Source organism: Sebastes umbrosus, chromosome 1, assembly GCF_015220745.1.
Source record: "Sebastes umbrosus isolate fSebUmb1 chromosome 1, fSebUmb1.pri, whole genome shotgun sequence".
Classification (NCBI taxonomy): domain Eukaryota; kingdom Metazoa; phylum Chordata; class Actinopteri; order Perciformes; family Sebastidae; genus Sebastes; species Sebastes umbrosus.
Window position 1 is genome coordinate 618,701 of NC_051269.1, and position 15,764 is coordinate 634,464.

The 15,764-nt window shown below is 42.9% G+C and overlaps 1 protein-coding gene and 1 long non-coding RNA gene across 5 annotated transcripts in view; one reads left to right on the forward strand and one right to left on the reverse strand.

The window, feature by feature from the left end:
• ripor3 (RIPOR family member 3) overlaps nt 1-15,764 on the forward strand; it is a 65,050-nt gene that overhangs the window by 36,589 nt on the left and 12,697 nt on the right. For all 4 annotated transcript variants that reach the window (XR_005209015.1, XM_037786297.1, XM_037786302.1 and 1 more), the window contains 17 exons: nt 222-300; nt 424-447; nt 571-624; nt 1,720-1,869; nt 4,085-4,148; nt 4,233-4,276; nt 4,399-4,524; nt 4,917-5,062; nt 7,274-7,400; nt 8,720-8,874; nt 9,900-10,118; nt 12,450-12,528; nt 12,906-13,169; nt 13,290-13,435; nt 13,511-13,676; nt 13,772-13,901; nt 15,226-15,390. Coding sequence is in view for 3 of the 4 variants with exons in the window: in XM_037786297.1 (XP_037642225.1) it covers nt 222-300; nt 424-447; nt 571-624; nt 1,720-1,869; nt 4,085-4,148; nt 4,233-4,276; nt 4,399-4,524; nt 4,917-5,062; nt 7,274-7,400; nt 8,720-8,874; nt 9,900-10,118; nt 12,450-12,528; nt 12,906-13,169; nt 13,290-13,435; nt 13,511-13,676; nt 13,772-13,901; nt 15,226-15,390 (2,138 nt within the window). In the remaining variant the exon portion in view is untranslated. The remainder of the gene's footprint in view (nt 1-221; nt 301-423; nt 448-570; nt 625-1,719; nt 1,870-4,084; nt 4,149-4,232; nt 4,277-4,398; nt 4,525-4,916; nt 5,063-7,273; nt 7,401-8,719; nt 8,875-9,899; nt 10,119-12,449; nt 12,529-12,905; nt 13,170-13,289; nt 13,436-13,510; nt 13,677-13,771; nt 13,902-15,225; nt 15,391-15,764) is intronic.
• On the reverse strand, nt 8,896-13,892 carry LOC119498103. Its single transcript, XR_005209055.1, has 3 exons — nt 13,757-13,892; nt 13,266-13,415; nt 8,896-9,993 (listed from the first exon to the last, which is right to left on the reverse strand). It is a non-coding gene; the product is annotated as an uncharacterized LOC119498103 (long non-coding RNA).

Here is a 15,764-nt window from a genome sequence, read left to right on the forward strand (position 1 = left end):
GCACCATCATCCACGTGTATTTGTGTTTATGTTGAGATCATCTGTACGTAGCGGAGCATCTTAAAACACTTAATTGAAACTGGACAGAAACAAAATAAGACTCACCTAAACCGTCGTAGTCACTCTTTCCAACAATCACCAAGTGTGCTTTGGTCCAACTCAACTGTAATGTGAGTTTAATGTGAAAAAACGCAGAATCTACTGAATGTTGGTGTTTGCAGGGAGTACCTGGAGGGTCACCAGGCAGAGATGGACTTCCTGTCTTCACAGCAGAGAGAGACCAAGAGAAACTCCAGACTGGTGAGGAGGAAGAGAGAGGAAGAGTCAGGGGATAGTTTGGTTTAAATGATAATAATGGAGATGATGATGATGATGATGATGATGATGATGATGATGATGATGATGTATTTTCTGTGTTTCCAGGCCTTTCTCTATGATCTGGAGAAGGTAAGTTTCTCATTGTTTTATCTAACTATGGTCCAGCCTGCTGTCATACTGTATAGATGAATGTATAATATAATAAACCGATACAAACAGTGAAACTCAGCCATCATATTGTTGCTTTCACAGGAGATCAGAGCCCTGGAGAGATACATACGGAGATTAGAATTTCAGATCAGCAAGGTAAACATCACATCTACACCGTCTCGTCTTTTTAGTTCAAGGTTTTTTCTCAGGTTGAGGCGATATTTCTGTGTTTTTTAAAATTAAAGATATGGAGAACATTTAACAGCTTTGTGTCGGGCAGGTGAGGGTGAGGAAATGATGAAGACAATCCAGGCAGACAGGACGGTTCAGTGATTCAGTGAATATACTACATATACTGTAAACTATGTATGACAATTTTTTTAACGATTTCTAAATAGATGTTTTAATGCCGTAATCAATATATTTGCTTCAGTTGAGTCTATGTGGAGGTAGAAGGAAGTTACCGCTTTTATTGTTGTAGTCTGAGTAACGTGACGTCATATCCGTTCCGTATCCGTCAACCAAAACAAACCTCAGAAAGTCTAAAACGTTGGAGGGTCAGCATGGATTCGACCTGCACTCTCACATGTTAAATCCAGCGTGGTAAACTCTACACATCCAGTAAAGGATGGAAACACTTTGGGTTTCACACATTGACAGGAAAAGCAGAGCTAGACATCACGGCTAAAGCTGCATGCTAACTCTGTCACGGACAGGAAACGTTGGCACCTTGTATGGCAGCCTCTGCCATCAGTGTATGAATCTGTGTGTGAATGGGTGAATTCTGACATGTAGTGTAAAACACTTTGAGTGGTCGGAAGACTAGAGAAGTGCTTTATAAATGCAAGTCCATTCACCATTTACCAAAAATCACAATACATATTGAATCAGCACCCAAGTATCCTGATAGAATCGAATCGCGAGGTACTCTAGGTGTATCCTCCCAGCCCTAGGAAGTAGGAAGGGTGAGGGTGTAGGAGGTGGTCTAAGAAAGGCCCACGCTTACTGGGGAGCTGGTCCCAACAGGGACGGGTAAGGAGATGGGCTGGTATAAATACTGTGGGGGGTGATTAGGGAATGAGGAACAGGTGAGCAGGTGAGATGGTGGACAGGTAGAGAACGGCAATGACTGGAAGGCCTGAGGAAGTAACAACACTATCAGTCCATGTGAAGTTGCGCCAACAACAGATGGAGGTCAGCTCAGTGTGTTGATGTGTTGACGGTGTAGCTGACCACGGTGTGTGTCTGCAGGTGGAGGAGCTGTATGAGACGTACTGCATCCAGTGGAGGTTGTGTCAGGGAGTGGTGAACATGAAGAGAGCCTTCTCTCTGTCTCCGTCCAGCAGAGCCTCCAGAGACAGTCTGCTGGAGCTCAGTCGCAACCACCGACACAGCCTGCAGGTACTGAAACCACCACATTCACCTCCGTCTGAGTTCTGATGTCACCGGGACAGAAATGTTGCCGTCAACAATATATCTGTTGTGTCATGATGAAGACTGCAAAGTATCTTCGTTTTGACTTCCATTGAGTTAAATCCAACTGTCAAGTGAAAACCCAAAATATTGGTGTTTATTTTACAACACCACGGAAGGTAATGATCCAAAGTTACGTCATTATCAACTTGATGCTCCATTCCTACATGAGCCGGGTTTCCACCAAGAGTTACCGGGTCTTTTAGTCCCTGTAACTACTTTTAAGGAACTAAAAGGTTCCTTCAGCCCACCGCTGTCTGCGTTTCCACCGCGGTCTAAACACCTGAGAAGATCAGGACAATTAGTCCGCTGACGTATGAAGAAGCATCATGATGAGACGAAGGCTGCTGGTGGTCACAGCGGTAAACTCACTCTGCAGCCTTCCTTGTTTATGAATGAAGCGGTACAGTTGAAGCAGCGGTGCTGTGTGTGTTTGACCAATCAACAACGGTCATCCCTGTAAACGCCACCCAGAAAGTTCCTGTACTTTCAGAAACTACTACCCCCTGACCAGGAACTTTTTTTGGGGGGTAAAATGTCCCTGAACTTAATGTAGCCCTGCAGTCGAAATGCAATGAATTCCTCAAAAGGTTCTTAGTTCCGGGGGAAAGTTCCTGCGGTGGAAACGGGGCAATACAGGACTCTATTACTGGTTACATGTTCTCACTCAATATCACACAGCCAGACACTCCAAAGTTTGCAGACTTTTCTACATCCTTCTAGCAACACGTATTCAAAACCTTTTCTACCCACGTGCACTGCCTTATGGCACTAATAACCTGTCATAAATAACAAAAACATACCTGCATTCGGGCACTTAGACTCATTACATCAGTGGTTCTCAAACTATGGTACACGTACCACTGGTGGTACGCATGCTCTCTCTAGTGGTACGCGGAGGAATCTCTGACTATCGATTCCTCTTATTGATGCTTTCCCAAAGTTCAACCTGCACAATGACGCATACGCATGCTGTATCATGTTTCAGTTTGTTTGATCAGAGACGCGGCGGAGAGAAAAAAAGGCGCTCAACAGCATGGAGATAATAAACCTGAGGTGGTGCACCTTATTTTTCCCTGATAAAGAGACACTGTGAACAACAAACCTGTGTTGAAATCAACAGGAGGAGAGATAGTAACGTTAGCTGTTGGCAGCCATTAGCAGCACAGTCCTACCTGGCTAAATACCGGAGATACGAACGTTAACTGAGGTGCCATTAAGTTATTGTTATGAGGCATTCAAAGTCGGCCCTGGAGAAATTACTATTGGGCGAAGGTCAATTACAAAGTTATCATGATGTGTTCAAATGTAGTCTGGTAAAATGTAGTTTTTGGTGAGAAACTTGAATAAATCCAATTGTTTAAAGGAGATGTTTTCACATCAATATAAAATAGATATTAGAGAAAGAAATATGAGCTGTTTAACTTCCTAACACAGCTCTAAGCAGCTGGTCAAGATTTTTTTTATCAAAGCAAATATTAAAATAATCATTTGAATTGTGTGTTTTTATGCAAACAACCACTATAGATGACAATAACAAAGTACAGTTCAATACTGTGTACAGTAGGCTACCCTCCCTGCTTTTTGGACCTGCAGTGCATGTTTTTATATGTTGGCATGCTGGGGGATTCTCTGTTTTGTTAAGTTTTGTTAATGGAAACATTACTACCCAAAACAGTCAGTCCTGTATGATTCAAAAACTCCTGCATATAATATCATTTTCTTAATAATATGCTGTTTGGAGTGATTTTCAGTAGAATAAATGCTGAAAAATAAGTGCGCAGTATGTTTTCTATAAGTTAATGTAATGATAAAATAGAGGTTACATCTGACAGAATTTGTTTGGCTCCCGTCAACAATCTGGGTTTCTTATGTGGCGCCCCAGGAAAAATAATTGCCCACCTCCCCTGGTCATAATGGTGCTACTTGGAGAGTCAAATATTCTCTGAGGTGGTACGTGGCGTAAAAAGTTTGAGAACCACTGCATTACATCATTCATTAGCCACAGCATAGTCCATATATTCAAAATCTATATGAGCTGCTGCATGAACTTCAATATTATTAGAACTTATATAATGTGATAACAGCATACACATTTAATCAAATATAGATATGACATTGAACCTTAACTTCTCCTCTGCAGGACATGTCAGTTATGGAGGGAGAGTTAGAAATCCTCCTAGGAGAGCTACACATCAAGATGAAAGGTACACACACACACACACACACACACTATAATCCTAATTATTATTATAATATTATATATGATTTAAATGTGTTTTATCTTGCAGGTCTGATCGGTTTTGCTCGGCTCTGCCCTGGAGACCAGTACGAGGTGAGCTTCTGAAGCATCACTGTGTTTGTTTTATTGATGTTTACGTACTGATGAAGAACGAGGCGACAACCAGAGCTATAGCACCCCAGTGATATCATGTCTCCGTGATGTCACGTGACCAGGTGGTGGTGCGGTTGGGCCGCCAGCGATGGAGGATCAGAGGGAAGATCGAATCAGACGACACACAGTCCTGGGACGAAGAGGAGATGGTCTTCCTCCCGTACATACACCACAACTTTGAGATCAAGGTTACACACACACACACACACATGTACTTACTAATGCATGTAGAGGACAGTTTTATTTAATGATTTAGTAAAAGTCAGAACACCCATAATCCCTTCTGTCTGGGCAGTGGTGGAATGTTACTGCATAATGAGTACTTTTATTTTTTATACTTTATATACTACTTTACACTGAATATAAAGTTATATACTTACTTGTAATGGGGTATTTTTTACACTGTGGTATTTCTACTTATGTAAAGAATTTGAATACTTCTTCCACCTCTAATGACCTTTAAGGTCACCAACTGGTGTACTTTTTTAAGTATTTTTGTTGTATTAGAGATTTAATTTATTTTTATTGAGCTTGTTGTAGAAGACATCAGGTAACTCACCCATCACGTCTCTTCTCTCAGGTGACGGAGGCGAAGGGTTTGGGTTGGCTGCTGGTCGGCTTGGTGACGTGTGCGAGCGCGGACTTCTTTGTGGCGAGGCCGCAGCTGATGCAGGTGGACATCACGGAGCTGGGAACCATCAAACTGCAGCTGGAAGTCACCTGGAAGTAGGAACAAACACAAATAAGAAGGACACATATACACATGACCTGATGTAAAAAAATAACAAATGAGCTGGTGGCAAAGAGCGCCATGACGTCGAGCGCAGAGGCATTTCCTCCAGCGTGGACGGGGGTTGATGGGAAGGTGAAGTGAAAGCAGTGATTTTCCCAGAAGGACGGTAGAATAACTGGATGATGTGACGGGGGAATAGGTTTGGACAGAGTGTGTAAGGAAATTAAATCTGTAGCGTAAAATATGAGAACGTCTTCTCTGATCTCAGAAGTGTGGCGGCGCCTCGTTCTGTGTCACCAAGTGATGATGAGTCACATGACGGTAAACAAACAATCAGATACAGTTTCCTCCCATACGAGCCCAATGAAGAAGGACTACCGCTGGGAGACAATGTTAGTCTCTCCCAGTCCAGCTTCTTTACCGTCACTTTACATCATGATCACTAGGGACGGAAAAAAATCCATTCTCCTATGGATGTATCACGATTTTTAGTTTTTTACAATTTTGAAAAAGATGTTTTAACGCCAGAATCGATATATTTGCTTCATCTGAGTCTATGTGGAGGTAGAATGAAGTTACCGCTTTTATTGTTGTAGTCTGAGTAACGTGACGTCATATCCGTTCCGTATCCGTCAACCAAAACAAACGGCCCCGATGGAGCTGATCATGGATGGATAAAGAGAACGGAGCTGACGGGAGAGCTAGAGACCACCTTGGAGAAGTTAGAGGAAGTAGACACGTGGGACTACGTCCGCTTTTCAAAATAAGGTGTTAACAAAGGGAACTGTATATACAAAATACATCTATGGAAATAAGATTGATTGATTATATTCAGCAGAAGTATAAAACATTACATGTCCCTTATAAATTAAGAAGAAAATACCACTAATCTGTGAGGGAAATGTCTTTATTCTTTGATTTTTGGGTTGCTGGATAAAAAAACTGTGATAAATAATTCCTGACAATGACTGATATATTTGACTTCAGGACATCTCTGGCTACATACAGTACATGCAGAAAATCTAACATTTTAGAAGTGTATGATTCAACTTGTTCCCATGGTCTAGTGGTAAACAAGTATCACAATACTTAAAAATCACAACACATATCAAATCAGCACCCAAGTATGGTGATAGTATAGAATCATTAGATGGAGGTGGATGGTCCAGCACTAAAGCTCAGAACAGTAAAACAAGGCCAAGCAACAAACAACAAATTATTATGATTATAGATTCACATCAGCCGTCCTGCAGAATCTGTTATTTTTTTCTTTCTCTGCCTCCTCTAACCTGAGCCAGCTGTCGCCGTGCAGCTCATTGAATACAGAATGTACATCTCACACACACACACACACACACACACACACACACAATGCTGTACCCTTGCACTACGACAGATCACATTTCAGGGCTTAGAGAAGAGAAGCCAGGTGGAGAACGTTTCATGGATTCTCCCCGGAGAGAAGGAAAATCACACAAAGCTGCCAAATTCACACACTCACAAAACACTGCTGTGCTCGTACTCGGACTGCATTTGATTATCATAAAGTGGGCATGTCTGTAAAGGGGAGACTCGTGGGTACCCATAGAACCCATTTACATTCACATATCTGGAGGTCAGAGGTCAAGGGACCCCTTTGAAAATTAACATGACAGTTTTTCTTCCAATTCATCAGGTTTTCTAGTTTCATATGATACAGGTATCTTCACACTAGTTTTAAAACTGAGCCGCTACAACCTAAAAATTGCAAGTTGCGTTAAAGAAATTAGTGGCGTTAAAACTAATTTGTGTTAAAGTGTTATAATGGTGTTTACTTTGACAGCCCTAAATATATAATCGTGTAAATAAAACAAACAAACACATAAATTCAGTGAGCTCATGGGCCGGTAAAATGATGTGATCCACAAAAGCATAACACCTGTATAATTAACTGTGACTGATAATAACTATAAGACAGGTTTAGTCACAGAAACAGTAAATGTACACAGCATACTGTCAGGATTACCTCACAGTAAGGAAAGGTACAGGATGAGCCATTTATCACATCTTGAAACATCTGGAAACTCACTCATGAGAGCAGTAATAATATATGAGGAAGAAATGTGTTGGATAGCTGTAATATTCTGCATGTTTGTGTAACGATGTATTTTAATATATTCAGTGTGTGTGTGTGTGTGTGTGTGTGTTTGTGTGTGTACCTGCAGTCCGTTTGACAGCGCTGAGAAGATGAGACCGCTGTCCATCAGCAGGACGTCAGTGTCCAGCAGGAAGAGCTCAGTCTACAGCTGGACGGCACCGAGTACCCCCTCCTTCACTGAGAAATACTTCATAGTGAGTAGAAATACTTCATAGTGAGCAGAAATACTTCATAGTGAGTATACACCCCCTACTTCACTGAGAAATACTTCATAGTGAGTATACACCCCCTCCTTCACTGAGAAAACAGTATACCCACAGTACCTCTATCTGTTCCCTCATCCTCTAATTCAAAGGGCTTTAATGGCCACAACATGGAGTACTGCAAAAGGAATAAACAATCAATGCAAAATATCAATAAACAGATCAAAGTGATGCTGAAATAACTACATAATGATGCTTATTAGTAAAAAGTCTGAACTCATGTTTTGTCAGGTCTGTTACCATGACGACAAGCTAACAACTTTTAAAATGCTTGCTTTCTGAATGGAGTCTGGATGGATCAGTGGCAGGCTATGCAGCTGCTCCATCAACACTCAACATGACGTCATCTAGAGACGTTGTTGTTTCTACCGTAGACGGTCTGTGGTTTCTACACAGAGTTTGGTCCGGTCTCTGTACAGAGATGATGGACTATCGTAGCTCTGGGTGACCACAGACACATACAAGATTTATTTATCCTCCATTTCTGATTCAACAACGTCAGGACGTCAGTGAGGACAGGAGGACAATCTCAACGCTGAGAGGCTTTCACCACACAAAGACACAAGAATTATCGCTGCAGTTGAAGTATTTCAACTCCCGGCGTGAATGACGCAATACGATCACGCAAAATTGCATCATTCGCGTCGACCGGCGCAAATTTGCTTCTATTTGCCTCTTGGCATTGACTTTGTAGGGACTCACGCCGCGTTAAAAAGGTTGCTTCGCTTTTGGTGTGAATGTGCCATTACACTCCTTGAAATCAAAAAGGCCTTGTAACCCCCTGTGAAGTTTTGGCAACCCCCAGTGGGGGCCAGGACCCACAGGTTGGTAACCAGTGCAGTTAAGTATTTAAATTAAGTTAAGTTTAAAAACTGAGGAACAAAAGAAAAGAGGGCTTTTAATTTGGAACTATTGCAGCAGTTTTATGATTTCCTTGTGACAATATGGTTCTTAATGTAAAATAATGAATTTTCTGCTGTAGTCTGTAGATCACATTAGCTTTCAGTGATGACATGATGAACATGGACTGTGCAGTAAAACCTGTCTTTCATATGACTGGAAGTAGGAATGTTTAATTCAGTTTGTCTTGGGGTGAAGCAACAACCTGAAGTTAGAAGTCAATCATATTCCATCATCACCATCATTACATCAAGCATTAACTGTGACAACATGACTTCAGTTACAGCCCGTCGTGGCTTTAAACAGTGATATTAACATTGATATCTGTGGTTGTCCTCCGTCCTCTGCAGTCCATGATGCGTGAGCTGCAGGATGGCGAAGGTTCCCTCCCATCTCTGGTGTCTAAAAGTCGACAGAACAGAGGAGGCGTGTCTCTGATCAGCTACCTGTCCAACCCGTCACACACCGCCATCACGCCAGACCACAGCCCTCAGAGCCCCTACAGGTCTGTAGCATCACAGGACAACACTCATGTTACTGCTGATGGATTTCACTTACAACCAGCTAATATACAGAGCTTACACACACCAGACTTCTTCATCAAATAAATTAAATGATGTCTTTTAATGGGATTTGTCAGTAATAATAATAATAATAATAATAATAATATTAAAGAATAGAGAGGTGAAGTCCCGCCCCTTCCTGTGACCACCATGGGACCTTATTTCAGAATAGCTGAGTTAGCTAGCTATCTAGTTTTGGTGACGTATGTTGTGTGAGATGAGAGATGTAGTTTACTGAGCGGTTTCACACTAAACTAAATGATACGACAACAAACTGAGACTTTCTGGACTCGAAAAATGATCTTTTAAATGTACAAACATCATCTGTGTGATTCATGGAGCCATTCAAACGGCTCTGTTCATGCCAGCCTTATACTTTAAAGCAGTACTTCCCAACCTCCTTGTCTTGTTACCCCACATCAGAGGTTATGAATTATGAGCAGATGTTATTTGACTGATTTTCAGAGGTCTGAACAGATGAAAGTATTCAGTATTTCACATTAAAGTCACATCTCTTTAATCATCTTGGGGGGCCTACATGTTGGCGAACATTGCTTTAAAGGAACATACACTGGAACATTTAGGGGGAAAAAATCTGCTTGCAATCGTACCCAGAGTTAGATCAGAGGATCAATATCAGTTTCATCTCCAATAAAAAATACAGACAACTATAGTAGAAGGATTCAAACATGCACTGTTACTAAATTTAATTAGAAAGATGTCAACATGGATTTATGTTTGATATGTTTGATTTCCAATAATAAATATATATATACATTTGCATAAAGCAGCATATTTGTCCACTCCCATGTTGATAAGAGTATTAAATACTTGACAAATCTCTCTTTAAGGAACATTTTGAACAGATTAAAAAATGTGCGATTAATTTGCGATTAACTATTTTAATGGATTGACTGCCCTAATTTCACTGTGATTGTATGCTTCGTATGAAAATCTCTTCCTCCAGTCTCACACGGACTCACAGCTACCCCACCAGCCACAGTAGAGGCACCAGTCTGGGAGGAAGCCAGACCCAGCTGTCCCTTGGGGAGGACGGATCCCTGGAGGAGAGGGAGAGGAGGAAGAGGATGGATGAGAAGGATGGAGAGGAAGAGTGGGGGAGTGTGTTAGATACTCCTTCTACACCTGAGGAGAGTAAAACAGGTTCCCTGCTGGCTCTACAGAGGTGAGGATGTTGTCCTGTCAAAACCACGTCAAATATTTAGTCTGCCTTCTAAATGTCAACATGTTAGCTCCTCTAATAATAACACATAATAATAACAACAAAGAACATATGTTGATAAGAAGTCAAGGTCAATACTTTGTTCCATGTCATCCTTCAGCACCCATCAGCAGGGCTACGCTTCCGCCATTTTGGACTGAAAGTGACTATCAGACGACAGTAAAACGTCCGCCTACAAAGAGACATACAAAATTAAAACTAAATTATTTCTATTCTATTGTCATATTTAATGTTTCTACTGAAATGGCCTGTGTTGAACAATAAAATATTATAAATATTCATATTATTATAACTATCTACTTATTTATTTATTAAACTTTTAGCCCGGCTGCTTCCCAGAGGAGCATAAAGTGAGCGATGGACATAAATGGAAGTTAGAAAAACCCACCACACAGATTTTGAGAGAAATTTCAAACTTTTTCACGTCAAGGATCCAAAATGGAGTCCAACAGACCACAGACCATGGATGTAGAAGAGGGTCCAACAGACCACAGACCATGGATGTAGAAGAGGGTGCAACAGACCACAGACCATGGATGTAGAAGAGGGTCCAACAGACCACAGACCATGGATGTAGAAGAGGGTCCAATAGACCACAGACCATGGATGTAGAAGAGGGTCCAACAGACCACAGACCATGGATGTAGAAGAGGGTCCAATAGACCACAGACTATGGATGTAGAAGAGGGTCCAATAGACCACAGACCATGGATGTAGAAGAGGGTCCAATAGACCACAGACCATGGATGTAGAAGAGGGTCCAATAGACCACAGACGATGGATGTAGAAGAGGGTCCAACATATCACAGACCATGGATGTAGAAGAGGGTCCAACATATCACAGACCATGGATGTAGAAGGGGGTCCAACATATCACAGACCATGGATGTAGAAGAGGGTCCAATAGACCACAGACCATGGATGTAGAAGAGGATACAATAGACCACAGACCATGGATGTAGAAGAGGGTCCAATAGACCACAGACCATGGATGTAGAAGAGGGTCCAACATATCACAGACCATGGATGTAGAAGAGGGTCCAACATATCACAGACCATGGATGTAGAAGAGGGTCCAACATATCACAGACCATGGATGTAGAAGAGGATCCAATAGACCACAGACCATGGATGTAGAAGAGGGTCCAATAGACCACAGACCATGGATGTAGAAGAGGGTCCAATAGACCACAGACCATGGATGTAGAAGAGGGTCCAACATATCACAGACCATGGATGTAGAAGAGGATCCAATAGACCACAGACCATGGATGTAGAAGAGGGTCCAATAGACCACAGACCATGGATGTAGAAGAGGATCCAATAGACCACAGACCATGGATGTAGAAGAGGGTCCAATAGACCACAGACCATGGATGTAGAAGAGGGTCTAATAGACCACAGACCGTGGATGTAGGAGAGGGTCCAATAGACTACAGACCATGGATGTAGAAGAGGGTCCAATAGACCACAGACCATGGATGCAGGAGAGGGTCTAATAGACCACAGACCATGGATGTAGGAGAGGTTGTGTCCTGGTCTTTTGTCCTGCGTGTTAGTAAATAGCCTATAACTCCATTAAATTGTGTTGATGTCATGCTACTAGCACTACTAGCTACTGGCACTACTAGCTACTGGCACTACTAGCTACTAGCGCTACTAGCTACTGGCACTACTAGCTACTAGCGCTACTAGCTACTGGCACTACTAGCTACTAGCACTACTAGCTACTAGCACTACTAGCTACTAGCGTTACTAGCTACTGGCCGATAGTCGGTTGTTTGGGAACAGAGACGTTAATCCATCCACCACGGTACAGGCTGACAGTATACAGCCCATGGGTGTATTAGAAGATAATAAAAGTGATGAATTACAGCCGATATATCCATTATTACAGACGCATACAGCTAGTAGGAAGCTGGCAGAACCAGATATGTCATATGAGCGTGCAGGGCGGTGCGGTCCCGTGGGTCTGATGACCATTCATTATGGAGAGGAAAATAATTCTGGATTCAGATATTAGTTAATTTTACTATTTTAAGGACATCATGATTTAAATGAGGGATATTGAAGTGTTCCTACTGGGAAGTTGATTTATATCCTCTGATTTACAGACGTCTCTTTATACATCCATGGACACACACTCATTGGTGTTTTCAGTCCAAAATGGTGGCAGCGATACCACAGCAGCTGTTGTCAAAAAAGCACCGGAGTTTCCCCTCTTTGCTTCTAGACTGTTTGGTAATAATAATACTGCATATTTGTGTAACACAGATGGAGCACTCCTGACATCCTCAGAAAGAACACAGCGGGAGCAGCAGACCCTGCTGGACAGGACACCGTCAATGTTCAGGTAAAACACACCTGAGGCTTCACTTGGATTGTGAAACATTTAGCTGCAGCTGAACTCAACACTGCACTGAGATCCTGCTGCAAATGAACACAGCTGTAGAGAGGATGTGGTCCAGGTTGAGGCTCTGCGTCAGTTATCTGTCCCATTAAAGAGTCACTGGTCACAACAAAACAGCTGCACCCGTTGTCCTGGAGCCCGCTTTTCTGTTGTTATTACGTGTTTAAAAACTGTTTAGACGACCTACGTTGTGACGACGTTCACTGACTTGTCTTTTGTAACAGCCAATAACAATAAGGTACTGATATTTAGTGGTCTAACATGATCTAATAATCTCTCTACTAGCTGGACTCATTTTAAACTCCCCTCGTTTGTTCCAGGACTCCCCAGAATGTCAGTCCTATTCTGCCCCCGCCTCGCCTTCTCCCCCTGCTCCGCCCCCAGCCGTAACGCCTTCCTCACCCCCGACGGCTGCTCCGACCCAGGGGAGGCCGGCGGTGAGCGGCGCCCAGCGAAGGGCCCAGACCGTCAGGCTGGGAGTCCTGATCCTGGAGCTGGAGAAGACGTTACAGAACCAGAACTGCTCTGAGAAGGAGCTGAGAGCCCTGGAGCACCAGATACTGCACCTGGCAACCATCCTCAAGGTACCACTGTGTACTTATACACATATACATACTGCACCTGGCTACCATCCTGAAGGTACCTGTGTGTACTTCTACACACCTGTAGGTGATGTTTACCTGTCTGAATGTGTTGACCCACAGAATGACCTCTCCCTGCTGAGAAGCTCCTCATCAGAGGAGACTCTGGCTGTGGAGGAAGTCCTGGGCAGCTTTGACTTTCTGTCACATGACTTCAATGCAGATGATGACGCTTCCTGTTTGGGCAGCCTGAGAATCAAAGACAGTGGGTGAGTAGATCCCAGATAAACAGACAGAAGAGAATGATCAGTAAACACTGATTTCATTTTGTCTTCATCCATCAGCATCAGTTCTCTGCAGCAGAGCGCTTTGAGGAGTCACGGCCTCCTCTCCCACAACAGCCAATCAGCTTCTGAGGAAGAGCTGGTCATCGCCCCTCTGACTTCTGGGAATTGGGGTCTTGACCAGGCTCTTGAGACTCACCTGGATATATGTTGCATCCTGCTACAGGTACAGTGTTTCTCTGAGCTATGTCCACATGAATAAAGGATCTCTGTCTCGCTGCGTCTCATCTGTCTAATCTGACTCACATGATGTCTCCTCAGATGATCAAAACGACGGACTTCAGCCCGTCCAGGAGGGACCTGCTGGAGGAAATGGCTCTCCAAGCTGAAGTCCTGGACCGAGTCAGCTGTCTGCTGCTAGAGAACAACGACAGCATCTCTGCTAGAGACAGTTAGTGGAACATCTGTTTATCTGATATCCTCTGTCATTAATAATGAATGCATCATTGAGCATGAAATCATTTACAACAGTAAAACCCAAGAATGATACTTTGAATAAAGGAAAACATAACTAGGGATGGGTATCGTAGTGTCACATTCACACCAAGAGAGAAGCAAATTTTCACCCCGCCGGTATCATCTGTGTTCACCTGCTCTAGACGCTCCGGAGAGGAGGAGGAGCTTGTCTCCATAGATACCAACAACATTTCCTCCCTCAACCATGGAAGAAATAACCACTGTAGCTGCTTTGTACATGTTGGTGAAGTCCCAGATATGTCAGAAAAAAAAATGCTGTTGTGTCTGGGTTCATGACATCACCCGGCGGCGAGCTGTATTCACATACAGTGTCATTACACTGACTGTATCTAGCAGCCACACGTCTCTACTGCGGTATGAACCCTCAATAAACAGATTGAGCTGTGATTTAATATCAATAAACAGATCAGTGATGCTGAAATAACTACATAATGATGCTGATTAGTAAAAAGTCTGAATTCATGCTTTGTCAGGTCTGTTACCATGACGACAAGCTAACAACTTTTAAAATGCTTGCTTTCTGAATGGAGTCTGGATGGATCAGTGGCAGGCTATGCAGCTGCTCCATCAACACTCAACATGACGTCATCTAGAGACGTTGTTGTTTCTACCGTAGACAGTCTGTAGTTTCTACATAGAGTTTGGTCCGGTCTCTGTACAGAGATGATGGACTATTGTAGCTCTGGCTGACCACAGACACATACAACATTTATTTATCCTCCATTTCTGATTCAACAACGTCAGGACGTCAGTGAGGACAGGAGGACAATCTCAACGCTGAGAGGCTTTCACCACACAGAGACACGCCAATTTCTCGCTCCAGTTGAATGGCACTAATTTGCATCTATTCGCCCCTTTGACTTTGACTTTGAATGTGATCGCAGTGCGTGAAAAGCTTGGTTTGCGCTTGGTGTGAACGCAGCATTAGGATTTAAATGATATTGATACTGCCTATTGATACCAATAGCCGCTTTCATAAAGCAGTCAAACAGGCTTCACTGCTTCAGATTCATACAGTGTTGTATTTGTAAGTGTTTCATGAGGCTGTCGGTGTGACCTACGGCTGCTGCGTCATCATTAGGGGACGGTTAGGAATTTAAAAATATCAGCTAAGTTAGAACGAATTAACGTCTGTCCAGGAGCTAATCAATATTTCCTTACTGGCAAGTCAGGGATACTCATCCCTCAACAACAGATTATGATCCTCCTCCTCCTCTTCCTCCTCTCTTCATCTCCAGTCCTCCCTCAGACCCAGAGAAGGAGGGATGTGCTGTTGTTCTGGGAGGAGTGTGTGAACGACAGCAGCTCTCCTTTCTGTTGCCTCTCCGACACTTTCACCAGAACCTTAAAGAGACGTTACACCCACAAGGTGAAGGCCAAGCAGCCGGGGCAGTCAGAGAAAGGTACAGTACTGTAGTACTTATACACACACACTACTATACTGTAGTACATATACACACACTACTATACTGTAGTGCATTAACACACACATCATATTTTCATGTTCCTGTTGCTGTAGAGTCATCCATCCTCCATCTGCAGAGACAGGACAACAGAGTATTAGTATTAGAGTATAGTGTATGTCAGGCTGGTGTACTGAAGTACAGTCAGTATTAGAGTATACTGTATGTCAGGCTGGTGTACTGAAGTACAGTCAGTATTAGAGTATACTGTATGTCAGGCTGGTGTACTGAAGTAGTCAGTATTAGAGTATACTGTATGTCAGGCTGGTGTACTGAAGTAGTCAGTATTAGAGTATACTGTATGTCAGGCTGGT